The sequence below is a fragment of the Macaca fascicularis genome, chromosome 11 (assembly GCF_037993035.2).
Source record: "Macaca fascicularis isolate 582-1 chromosome 11, T2T-MFA8v1.1".
NCBI lineage: Eukaryota > Metazoa > Chordata > Mammalia > Primates > Cercopithecidae > Macaca > Macaca fascicularis.
In genome coordinates this window covers 130,332,475-130,345,665 of record NC_088385.1, presented here as the reverse complement: position 1 = coordinate 130,345,665, position 13,191 = coordinate 130,332,475, and the positions used below count along the sequence as shown (strand labels likewise).

General features: G+C 45.3%; 1 protein-coding gene across 32 annotated transcripts in view; it reads left to right on the top strand.

The window, feature by feature from the left end:
• Window positions 1-13,191, top strand: part of MPHOSPH9 (M-phase phosphoprotein 9) — an 85,977-nt gene that overhangs the window by 15,256 nt on the left and 57,530 nt on the right. For all 32 annotated transcript variants that reach the window (XM_065525278.2, XM_065525276.2, XM_045366712.3 and 29 more), the window contains 3 exons: window positions 896-1,019; window positions 5,807-5,897; window positions 11,404-11,510. In XM_065525278.2, the coding sequence (XP_065381350.1) occupies window positions 896-1,019; window positions 5,807-5,897; window positions 11,404-11,510 (322 nt within the window). The remainder of the gene's footprint in view (window positions 1-895; window positions 1,020-5,806; window positions 5,898-11,403; window positions 11,511-13,191) is intronic.

The window sequence follows — 13,191 nt, the reverse complement described above, 5'->3', positions numbered from 1 at the left end:
CCAGGATGGTCTCGATATCCTGACCTCATGATCCACCCGCCTCAGCCTCCCAAAGTGCTAGGATTACAGACGTGAGCCACTGCGTCCGACCAGTCACTGTTAGTCTTTTTGTTTACTTTGCCTTTGATAATAAGAAATTGAAAAAGTGATGTAGGTGAATTAATAAAAATTCATTATCTTTCCACTATTAGAAAAAACAACTGACTGGGCAAGTGGCTCACACTTGTAATCCCAGCACTTTGGGACACTGAGACGTGTGGATCACTTGAGCCCAGGAGTTCGAGATCAGCCTGGGCAACGTGGCAAGACCTTGTCTCTACAAAAAAAAAAATAGAAAAAATTAGCTGGGTATGGTGGTGCCTACCTGTGGTCCCAGCTACTCAGGAGGCTGAGGTGGGAGGATCACCTGAGCTGAGGAAGGTCAGGCTGCAGTGAGCTGTGATTGCACGACTGCCACTGCATTCTAGCCTGGGTGTTAGAGAGGGTCTCTATTTAAAAAAAAAAAAAGAAAAACAACTGAAAGCAACTGGTGGTTAGCTTTATATATGAAGTACAGTATCTAAAGAAGTAATTTTGGAACCCAGTGTGGTGGCTCATGCCTGTCATCCCAGTACTTTGGGAGACTGAGGCAGGCAGAGGTCAGGAGTTTGAGACCAGTCTGGCCAACATGGTGAAACCCCATCTCTAGTAAAAATACAAAAATTAGCTGGGTGTGGTGGTGTGTCTGTATTCCTAGCTATTCAGTCAGGAGACTGAGGCACGAGAATTGCTTGAACCTAGGAGATGGAGGTTGCAGTGAGCTGAGATTGCGCCACTGTACTCCAGCCTGGGTGACATAGCAAGACTCTGTCTCAAAACCAAAAAAATGTAATTTTGGTTTTCTCTTCTTAAATAGTAATGCTGTAACATCATGGGCACAAAAACTGAAGCAGAACCAACCAAAGAGAGCACATGTAGAAGATGGAGGTTTAAGATCTCAACAAGGAAATGCGCAAAGCAAGAAGACACCAATTGAGAAAGTAGGTGACAAATCGCTTTCCCTGCGGGCTCCAGTACTGATGATTGTGTGGGTTTAGTACATGCTCATAAACAAAATTCTCATGCCCTTTCTTTTATATTGTTAATTTGTTCATTTATACATTTTTTTTTTTTTTTGAGATGGAGTTTCACTCTTGTGGCCCAGGCTGGAGTGCAATGGCGTGATCTCGGCTAACTTCAACTTCCGCCTCCCCGGTTGAAGCGATTCTCCTGTCTCATCTCCCTGAGTACCTGGGATTACAGGCGTGAGCCACCATGCCTGGCCAAGTTTTGTATTTTTAGTAGAGACGGGGTTTCACCACGTTGGCCAGGCTGGTCTTGAACTCCTGACCTCAGGTGATCCACCCACCTTGGCCTCCCAAAGTGCAGGGATTACAGGCATGAGCCACTGTGCCCAGCCCGTTTATACATCTTTCTTTTGGTGTTTCAGAGGATTAGAAATAATGATTTGCTGTAAGTGTTTCTTCTTTAGTAGGCTGGAAATCAAGGCTAATAAAGGATAAAATATTATGAAAATGAATCATTTGCAAAGGTCCTATTTCTCTTTATACTGCAAATGTTTACATTTAGCCAGAGAGTAACCCATTTAATTGTTTAAAATAAACTTTAATTTTAATTTTTTATTTTTTATTATTATTATTTTTTGAGACGGAGTCTTGCTCTGTCCCCCAGGCTGGAGTGCAGTGGCGTGATCTCGGCTCACTGCAAGCTCTGCCTCCCGGGTTCACGCCATTCTCCTGCCTCAGCCTCCCGGGTAGCTGTGATTACAGGCAGGTGCCACCATGCCCAACTAATTTTTTTTTTTTGAGACGGAGTCTCGCTCTGTCCCCCAGGCTGGAGTGCAGTGGCGCGATCTCGGCTCACTGCAAGCTCCGCCTCCTGGGTTCATGCCATTCTCCTGCCTCAGCCTCCCGAGTAGCTGGGACGACAGGCGCCTGCCACCGCGCCCTGCTAATTTTTTGTATATTTAGTAGAGACAGGGTTTCACCGTGGTCTCGATCTCCTGACCTTGTGATTTTCCCGCCTCGGCCTCCCATAGTGCTAGGATTACAGGCGTGAGCCACCGCGCCGGCCCCCGACTGATTTTTTTGTATTTTTAGTAAAGACGGGGTTTCACCATGTTGGCCAGGCTGGTCTAGAACTCCTGATCTCAGGTGATCCACCCGCCTCAGCCTCCCAAATGCTGGGATTACAGGCATGAGCTACCAGTTAGTTCTATTTTAGAAAAGCCATTTAGCACTGTGTTCTGTTTTAGAAAAGTAATTTAGTACTGAATTGGTAGGTCTATTTCAGAAAAGCCCTTTAGTTTAGAACTGTGTTGGTAGTTCTATTCTGTTGACTCTCTGTGCCATCAAGGATGGTGTATCCTTGTTCGGTATGATAGCAGAAAAACATTTGGAGATGGGTAAATTTTGCTTTTTCTCATTGGGATAGATTGGTATAAAGGGAGAATGTTTTCATACACAGTAGTTTCTTTTCTTCTGTTTTTGCTAAGATTATAGGTCTTCTTGTGCAGACTTCTGCTTCTGATAAACTTTGGCCTTGTGGTTATGTACTCGGTGGGTTCACCGATGTTCTCGCTGTGCTTTGTGATTGTAGCTCAGTATATGCCATGTAGCCCCATGGTTCTGCCTTTGCTGCACATTAGACTCACCTGAGGAGATTTAAAACTCTACTTCTCCTGGCTTCCAAGCCTAGGTGCTAACCTGTGTTTTGGGACTTTAATCAGGTGATGCTAATGTGCGGTAGAGTCTAGGAGCCGCTGGTTAATTAGGCCACTGCCTAATTTTCCTTTATTCAGTGGAGAATCAGACCAGCTGCCCATGGTCTGGCCCTGCCTTTGAAATACTCTTCTGTTCACATCTTCTACCTCTTGCGATCATAGGGCAGAAAGTGGAGGCAGTGAGGAGGCAGTGATTCCCTCTGAGTCTTTCTTTGATCAGCTCCTGGACAAGTTTTAGTTTTCCTTTTTTTGGGTAATTGAAATATTCAGTATTAAATTACTAGGGGAAATCAAGTTTCTTTGATATTTCTGAACCCTAAATGATTTTGAACTCATGGTAGTTGTTGAATCAGAGACGCCCCCGACCCCCGAAATGCACTTCTTAGGTGATTCTGGATTCACAAAAGTTAGAACTGGCCAGGTGCGGTGGCTCATGCCTGTAATCCCAGCACTTTGGGAGGCCGAGGCGGGTGGATCATGAGATCAGGAGATCGAGACCATCCTGGCTAACATGGTGAAACCCTGTCTCTACTAAAAATACAAAAAATTAGCTGGGCGTGTGGTGGGCGCCTGTAATCCCAGCTGCTCGGGAGGCTGAGGCAGGAGAATGGTGTGAACCCAGGAGGCGGAGCTTGCAGTGAGCCGAGATCGCACCACTGCACTCCAGCCTGGGCGACAGAGCGAGACTCGGTCTCAAAAAAAAAAAAATGTTAGAACTTTCCTCTTTAGTTATTTTTCTTCTCTCATTGGTTTCAGTTTCAGTCTAAACCAGAGAATGCTTGTTATCCGGATTCTCTTATCCAATTTTCTTTTTATACAATGGTAGTTTATTTTGGGTAAATAGCACCTTTGAAGTAATTTTGAAATTGCATATTGTTTAGCAGAAGGGTTTTCCAGGGCTTGAGTTGCTCTTTGTTTCCTTGGTCCTTTGTCTTGGACAGACTCGACTTTCCCATTTCACAGGCTGAGGGGCTTCGGTGGTGGTTTTTCAGATGGGCTAATATGGTTACTAAAACTCATTAAGGTCCTTGTGCTAAGCTTAGGCCGGCTTCTTGGGCTAAGAGGGTTTATTTTTAGAAGGGCTTTTCACTGCACCCTACTTTTACTTTTAATTAAAAGCTGGGCCTGTTTTCTTCAATGGATGCCTTGTTTCCCCGGAAGAGTGCAGCAGGCGGCTCTGTAAGGTAAGCCCCTGCCAGCCCACTGTGTGTGTGCAACAGCCGAGTGCACTGAATTTGCATCTCAGAATCCAGACGAGGACAAAATATCTTGCTTGGGATTGTTTGACTTGGACTTTTACTTTTCCAGTCACCTTCTTGATGTTTTTTTTTTTTTTTTTGACGGAGTCTCGCTCTGTCACCCAGGCTGGAGTGCAGTGGGGTGATCTCGACTCACTGCAAGTTCCACCTCCCGGGTTCATGCCATTCTCCTGCCTCAGCCTCCCAAGTAGCTGGAACTACAGGCACCCACCATCACGACTGGCTAATTTTTTGTATTTTTAGTGGGGACGGGGTTTCACCCTGTTAGCCAGGATGGTCTTGATCTGCTGACCTTGTGATCTGCCCACCTCAGCCTCCCAAAGTGTTGGGATTACAGGCGTGAGCCACCGCACCCGGCCTTCTCTTGGTCTCAAGTAGTGAGACAAATTGAAACAGGTGGAATTTCTTCCTTGATGAGAAAGAAAATAAGTGGTGCCTTATAAGGCTGATGTGTTAATCCCCCTTCTTGGTAGGTAGTGTTATCTCAGTGTGATTTTACTTTGGCAGTGTCATGGATGGTTACATACTCTTTACAGGAATTAAAAGTTTGATGAAGGACCTGATAAGATAAATTCCGATAGGAATATTCTCATCACATGTCTCTGGAAACATTTCTTGTGACAGTATCAGAGATGTTGTGAGGATTGATTTGCTCAGAATTTTTACTAGGATTGATAAGTAAGCAGGGACTAGTAACCAATTGTTTGTATATAGGAAGTCTAGGCCGGGCGCGGTGGCTCCCGCCTGTAATCCCAGCACTTTGGGAGGCCGAGGCGGGCGGATCACGAGGTCAGGAGATTGAGACCATCCTGGCTAACACGGTGAAAACCCGTCTCTACTAAAAATACAAAAAATTAGCCGGGTGTGGTGGTGCGCGCCTGTAGTCCCAGCTACTCGGAGGCTGAGGCAGGAGAATGGCGTGAACCCGGGAGGCGGAGCTTGCAGTGAGCCGAGAGCGCGCCACTGCACTCCAGCCTGGGCGACAAAGCGAGACTCCGTCTCAAAAAAAAAAAAAAAATAGGAAGTCTACTACTTAAGGCTCATATTATTGATTTATGATTTTTAGAGTTAATCTGATTTATTGTAATTATAATGATAAAAATGAATTGTTAGAGCTTTTAAATTAATTTTTATACTAAATGACTTTAATTCTAGGCACCTCAAATTTGTTTTGGAAGTAAATGGCAAATTATAAATACATTTTAGGTCTGAACTCACGAAATAATGCCTGCCCCCATTTTTCTCCTTCTAGCTCCACAGAGAACTGAAATAAACTTTTGTAAATTACACAGGCAAAAAAAAAAATATTTGACAGTGAATTCCTATTAGTTAGCATTCTTGTAACCATGGGGAAACCAGGCTTTTTTCTTTTTTTGTGACAGAGTCTTGCTCTGTTGCCCAGGCTAGAGTGCAGTGGCCCAATCTCAGCTCACTGCGACCTCTGCCTCCCGGGTTCAAGTGATTCTTGTGCCTCAGCCTCCAGAGTAGCTGGGCTTATAGGCACCCACTACTGTGCCCAGCTAATTTTTGTATTTTTAGTAGAGATGGGGGTTTCATCATCTTGACCAGACTGGTTTCGAACTTTTGACCTCGTGATCCACCCGCCTCGGCCTCCCAAAGTGCTGGGATTACAGGCGTGAACTACTGCACCTGGCCCAGGCTTTCTTCTTTGTGAACCCTTTGAAGGTTTCTCTACGCTTGGTTTGATGCCTGGCTCTCATTCCTTGGGTCAGCAGATGGTGCCTAATGACTTTTAGCTGTCAACCAGTGGTTTTCTTTCTTGTAGTCTGATTTTGCTGCTGCTACACATCCTCGTGCTTTTTACCTCAGTAAACCAGATGAAACTCCAAATGCTTGGATGTCTGATTCAGGAACAGGTATGATACTTAAATTTTTATTTTTTTAACCTAAGCTACACTCAGAGGAAGGTACTTAGTTTTTTAGAGCATTATTTTTAGAAAACAACTTGCCTACATGTCTCCTTATAGGATGATACTGTATAGTAGTATGGTTTTGTAAATATGTTATGTGTTGTGGTGTTCTCTGGTAGCAGCCTTACTTTTGTTTGTTTTGTTTTTTGAGACGGGGTCTCACTCTGTTGCCCAGGCTGGGGTGCAGTGGTGTGATCACAGCTCACTGCAGCCTCAACCTCCTGGGCTTAAGTGATCCTCCCACCTCAGCTTCCCAAGAATAGCTGGGACAACAGGCGGCACCACCATCCCAGCTACTTTTTGTATTTTTTTGTAGAGACAGGGTTTCGCCGTGTTGCCTCAGCTGGTTGTGAACTCCTGGGTGCAAGCAATCCACCTGCCTCAGTTTCTCAAAGTGCTGGGATTACAGACTTCAGCCACCACGCCCAACCACCTTTCTTGTCTTAATTTATGTTACAAGATCTGTAAAGAGAATGAAGTACTTTTGCAGTTGTTTTGAACAGCTATAAAAAGTATCAATCTTTTTTGGGTAGTTCAAAATGAATTAAATTCAAACCCTCTGAGCCATCCTTTACACTCCATGGTGAGCTTATTCCAATCTAATTGCTTTATATACAGACTTTTTTCCCCGCCCCCCATATCCCACATCCAATTCATCAGGATGAATTAGCTTTGCCTTACAAAACTTTCTAGAATCCCACCACTTCTCACCACCTCCACGGCTTCCAGCCTAAGAGTGGCCTCTCATCTATCACCTGGGTTGCTGCTGTCTTCTTAACTAGCCTCCCCACTTCCACTCTTGCACGCTTCAGTCTGTTCTCAACATAGTAGAAAAAGTGATCCTCTGAAAAGTTAAGTCACATCGTGTGACTCCTCCGCTCCAAACCCTGTTGTTCAGAGTCCTTACAGGGGCCCACAGGGCCTAACAACCTAGCCCTGTTACCTCTTTGACCTCACTTTATACTGAGTTGTTCCTTGAATTACAGTGGGGTTATGTCCTGATAAACTCACCATAAATTGAAAATATCATAAGTTGAAAATGGGCTGGGTAGGCCGGGCGCGGTGGCTCAAGCCTGTAATCCCAGCACTTTGGGAGGCCGAGACGGGTGGATCACGAGGTCAGGAGATCGAGACCATCCTGACGAACACGGTGAAACCCCGTCTCTACTAAAAAATACAAAAAACTAGCCGGGCGAGATGGCGGGCGCCTGTAATCCCAGTTACTTGGGAGGCTGAGGCAGGAGAATGGTGTAAACCCCGGAGGCGGAGCTTGCAGTGAGCTGAGATCCAGCCACTGCACTCCAGCCCGGGCGACAGAGCGAGACTCCGTCTCAAAAAAAAAAAAAAAAAAAAAAGAAAATGGGCTGGGCACAGTGGCTCATGCCTGTAATCCCAGCACTTTGAGAGGCCAAGGTGTGAGGATTGCTTGAGGCCATGAGGTTGAGACCAGCTTGAGCAACAAGTTGAGACCTCATCTCTACAAAAGAGTTAAAACATTAGCCAGGGGTGGTGATACACCTGTAGTGCTAGCTACTTGGAAAGCTGAGATGGGAAGATTGCTTGAGTCTGGGAGGTCAAGGCTGCAGTGAGCCATGATCACACCACTGCACTCCAGCCTGGGCAACACCAAGACCTTGTCTCAAGGAAAAAAAAAAAGTGAAAATGCATTTAGTACACCTAGCTTATTAAAGATCATAACTTAGCCTAGTGTACATTAAATGTGCTCAGAATGCTTACATTAGCCTACAGTTGGGCAAAGTTATCTAACACAAAGTATTTTATAATAAAGTATTGACTATTTCTTATACTTTATTGAATACTGAGAGTGAAAACAGAATGGTCATACGGGTACTCAAAGTATGGTTTCTACTGACTGCATATTGCTTTTGCACCATGATAAAGTAAAAAAAAAAAAAAAATGAGTTGAACCATTGCAGGTTAGCGATTGTACTCTGTCCCTTTCTTTCTTTCTTTTTTTTTTTTGAGACAGAGTTTTGCTCTTGTTGCCTGGGCTGGAGTGCGATGGCGTAATCCCGGCTCACTGCAACCTCTGCCTCCCGGGTTCAAACAATTCTCCTGCCTCAGCCTTTAGCCTCCCAAGTAGCTGGGATTACAGGCACGTACCACCACACCCAGTTCATTTTGTATTTTTAGTAGAGACGGAGTTTGTCCATGTGGTCAGGCTGGTCTTGAACTCCTGACCTCAGGCAATCTGCCCGTGTCAGCCTCCCAGAGTGCTGGGATTACAGGCATGAGCCACTGCGCCCGGCTGTGCTCTGTCTGTTTCTTTGATGAGAAGGGAGACTGTCTGCTCAAATGTCCCAGATATGTTTTAGGACTTTTGCATTGGCTGTTTTCCATACTTGAAATGTTCTTCTCCCTGTGTGAGGGAGCTCCCTCATACATGGCTAAAATGGCTGATGCCCTCTTAATTATCCTCTCAGTAGCCAACCCTGTTCACCTGATTCAAAACTAGTGCCTGCCTACCCCACCCCCCACTACATATCCCCTTTATCCTGTTTTAAAATCTCATCAGAGTGCTTACCATCTATATACTGCATGATTTACTTACTTTTCTTGTCTCACTCCTCCTGCCACCCCAGCCTGGCACTATAGGTGGTCAATAAACATTTGAATTACTGAATTATTTACATTGATTCTATATGTCTATACTACTCACAAAGAAATTGTCAGCTGGGTGTGGTGGCTCACACCTGTGATCCCAGCACTTTGGGAAGCCAAAGTGGGCAGATCACTTGACCCCAAGAGGTTGAGACCAGCCTGGGCAACATAGCAAAACTTCGTCTGTACACAAAATACAAAAATTAGCTGGGTGTGGTGGTGTGAGCTTATAGTCCCAGCTACTTGGGAGGCTGAAGGGGAATGATGGTTTGAGCTCGGTAGGTTGGGGCTGTAGTGAGCTGTGATTGTACCACTGTACTCCAGCCTGGGAGACAGATCGAGGCCCTGTCTCAAAAAAAAAAAAAAAAAAAAAAAAAAGAAAGAAATTGTCTATTTTAAAATATATTTTAAGGTTGGACCTGGTAGCTCACAACTGTAATCCTAGCACTTTGGGAGGCCGAGGAGGGTGGATTGCTTGAGCTCTGGAGTTCGAGACCAGCCTGGGTAACATGGCAAAACCCTGTCTCTACTAAAAGTACAAAAAAATTGGCTGGGTGTGGTGGCTCACGCCTGTAATCCCAGCACTTTGGGAGGCCGAGGTGGGCGGATCACAAGGTCAGGAGATCGAGACCATGGTGAAACCCCGTCTCTACTAAAAATAGAAAAAATTAGCCGGGCGCAGGGGCGGGCGCCTGTAGTCCCAGCTACTCGGGAGGCTGAGGCAGGAGAATGGCGTGAACCCGGGAGGCGGAGCTTGCAGTGAGCCGAGATTGCGCCACTGCACTCCAGCCTGGGCGACAGAGCGAGACTCCGTCTCAAAAAAAAAAAAAAAAAAAAGTACAAAAAAATTTAGCAGGGCTTGGTGGTGTGTGCCTGTAGTCCCAGCTTCTTGTGGGGCTAAGGCAGGAGGATGTCTTGAACCTGGAAGGTTGAGACTCCAGTGAGCTGGACTGGGAGCAGTGGCCCATGGCTATAATCCCAGCACTTTGGGAGGTCGAGGCAGGAGAATCAGTTGAGATCAGGAGTTCGAGACCAGCCTGGCCAATATGGTGAAGCCCCATCTCTACTAAAAATACAAAAATTAGTCTGGGCATGGTGGCTCACACCTGTTATCCCAGCACTTTGGGAGGCCTAGGTGGGCAGATCACTTGAGTCAGGAGTTTGAGACCAGTCTGGCCAAAATGGCAAAACCTTGTCTCTGCTAAAAATACAAAAATTAGCTGGGTATGGTGGTGCATGCCTGTAACCTCAGCTACTCAGGAGGTTGAGGCAGGAGAATCACTTGAACCTGGGAGGGCGGAGGTTGTAGTGAGCCGAGCTCGTACCATTGTACTCCAGCCTGGGCAACAGAGGGAGACTGTCTCAAAAAAAAAAAAAAAAAAAAAAAAAGAAAGAAAAAGAAAAAACAAACCAAAAATTAGCTGGTTGTGGTGGAGCAGCACACCTGTAATTCCAACTGCTCAGGAGGCTGAGGCAGGAGAATCGCTTGAACTCAGGAGGCGGAGGTTGCAATAAGCCGAGATCACTCCATTCCATCTTGGGCAACAGATCGAGACTCTGTCTCGAAAAAAGAGACCACAGTAGACTGAGATGGCACCACTGCACTCCAACCTGGGTGACAGAGTGAGACCCTTTCTCAAATAAAAAATAAAAAAATATATTTTATTATTTTAATTTTTTTTTTTTTTTTTTTTTTTTGTTGAGACAGAGTCTCGCTTTGTCGCCCAGGCTGGGGTGCAGTGGCCAGATCTCAGCTCACTGCAAGCTCCGCCTCCCGTGTTTACGCCATTCTCCTGCCTCACCCTCCCGAGTAGCTGGGACTACAGGCGCCCGCCACCTCGCCCGGCTAGTTTTTTGTATTTTTTAGTAGAGACGGGGTTTCACCATGTTAGCCAGGATGGTCTCGATCTCCTGACCTCGTGATCCGCCCGTCTCGGCCTCCCAAAGTGCTGGGATTACAGGCTTGAGCCACCGCGCCCGGCCAATTTTTTTTTGAGACAGGGTCTCACTCTGTCACTCAGGCTGGAGTACAGTGGCACTTTCTCAGCTCATTACAACCTCTGTCTCCTGGGTTCAAGCGATTGTCATGCCTCAGCCTCCCAAGTAGCTGGGATTACAGTGTGTGCCACCACACCTGGCTGATTTTTGGATTTTTAGTAGAGACGGGGTTTCACCATGTTGGCCAGGCTGGTCTCAAACTCCTGACGTTAGGTAATCCTCCTGCCTCAGCTTCCCAAAGTGCTGGGATTACAGGTGTGAGCTACTGCGCCTGGCCAAAAATATATATTTTAAATTGTACCAGCTCATCTTGACTTTTTTTTTTTTTTTTTTGAGATGGAGTCTGGCTCTGTCACCCAGGCTGGAGTGCAGTGGCCGGATCTCAGCTCACTGCAAGCTCCGCCTCCTGGGGTTTACGCCATTCTCCTGCCTCAGCCTCCCGAGTAGCTGGGACTATAAGCGCCCGCCACCTCGCCTGGCTAGTTTTTTGTATATTTTAGTAGAGATGGGGTTTCACTGTGGTAGCCAGGATGGTCTCGATCTCCTGACCTAGTGATTCGCCCATCTCGGCCTCCCAAAGTGCTGGGATTACAGGCTTAAGCCATCGTGCCTGACCTTGACTTTTTATATTTCAGTTTTAAACGTTCGCATCCAGTTAGGACTCTTACATAATACAGAATTTAGATAACTTTTATTCCATCAAGATTCAAATTACTTTAACTCAAAATTAGTTTCTTCCCATATTTAATTTCCTTTAGATAGAAATGTTATTCTAGAAAGCATTTTTGTTTTTTCCTCACTCTTTTCTATTCTGTGTATTTGTGCATATCAGGATTGACTTGCTGGAAACTAGAGGAAAAGGATACACACCACTCTTTGCCTGAAACTTTAGAGAAGACGTTCGTATCATTGTCTTCCACAGATGTGTCACCAAACCAGGTAATTTAAAAACCTGTGGGCTGGGCGCTGTGGCTCACGCCTTAATCCCAGCGCTTTGGGAGGCTGAGGTGGGCGGATCTTCTGAGGTCAGGAGTTCAAGACCAGCCTGGCTAACATGGTGAAACCTTGTTTGTTCTAAAAATACAAAAAAATTAGCCAGATGTGGTGGCGCGCGCCTGTTAATCCCAGCTACTTGGGAGGCTGAGGCAGGAGAATCACTTGAACCTGGGAGGCGGAGGTTGTAGTGAACTGAGATTGTGCCATTGCACTCCAGCTTGGACAACGAGAGTAAAACTCCATCTCAAAGAAAGAAAAAATTGTGTGTGTTTGTGTTTTATAATTGTTGCCAAGTACTCAAGTATAAATTTTATTTTTCAACTTCTAAAATACTGGAAAAAGTATGGGCTTTAGAATCATACTCACTTGTTTTCAAATTCAGTCTGTCATTTTTTCCTTATGTAATCTTAGCAATGCTTCTTAAAAGTGGAATTGAAGGCTTGGTGCCATGACTGAAACCTGTAATCCCAGCACTTTGGTAAGCCAAGGCGGGCGGATCACCTGAGGTTGGGAGTTCAAGACCAGCCTGGTCAACATGGTGAAACCTCATCTCTACTAAAAATACAAAAATTAGCTGGACATGGTGGCATGTACTTGTAATCCCAGCTACTCAGGTGGCTGAGGCAGGAGAATCACTTGAACCCAGGAGGTGGAGATTGCAGTGAGCCAAGGTGGTGCCACTGCACTCTAGCCTGGGTGACAGAGCGAGACTCCGTCTCAGCAAAAACAACAACAGAAAAAAGTGGAATTAAAAATTTCATATGTACATATTTCACCTTTGTAGTTTTTCTTTTTTTTTCTTTGAGATGGAGTCTTGCTCTGTCGCCCAGGCTGGAGTGTAGTGGTGTGATCTCTGCTCACTGCAACCTCCGCCTCCCGGGTTCAAGCGATTCTCCCGCCTCAACCTCCTGAGTAGCTGGGATTACAGGCACCTGTCATTATGCCCAGCTGAGTTTTGTATTTGTATAGAGACGGGGTTTCACCATGTTGGCCAGGCTGCTCTCAAAACTCCTGACCTCAGGTGATCTGCCCACCTTGGCCTCCCAAAGTGCTGGGATTACAGGCGTGAGCTACTGCACCCGGCCTCCTGTATTTTGATCAGGTAATGAAGGAGTAGCTGGGGAAAAGGAGAGATACTATTAAACTAACCAAGAGACATAAAAATGTATGACATGTACAGAGAGACAGATGGGGCAATGTACTTGTACGCATCAGAGTCTCAGTGACAGAAACTAACTGTCTGAAAGGACAGTTCTATACCGCATGAAAGGAACAAAAAGACACAGGTCAACACAGAGAAATGAAGTATGAGGGAGGTAAGATTGTAGGGGGCAAGGCAGGCTTAGTAGGCTTTGCAGTTGCAGGGTTCATTTCATTCACAGTGTTAACTTGATCTTGAATATCAGTAAGTGGATCCTGCATTTTATTGACTGTACAGTATTGTCAGCTTCAACATTTCCCATTTCATGTTCTACCAAGGAACATTTATAAATTAGACTGATACAATGCTTTTTTTTTTTTTTTTAACCACTTTAGAATTTATATTTTGTTCTTATGGAAAGAGTCTTTAGACTTAAACATAGATTTTATTATGTATCAGTAACTTTTTTTTTTTTTTTTTTTT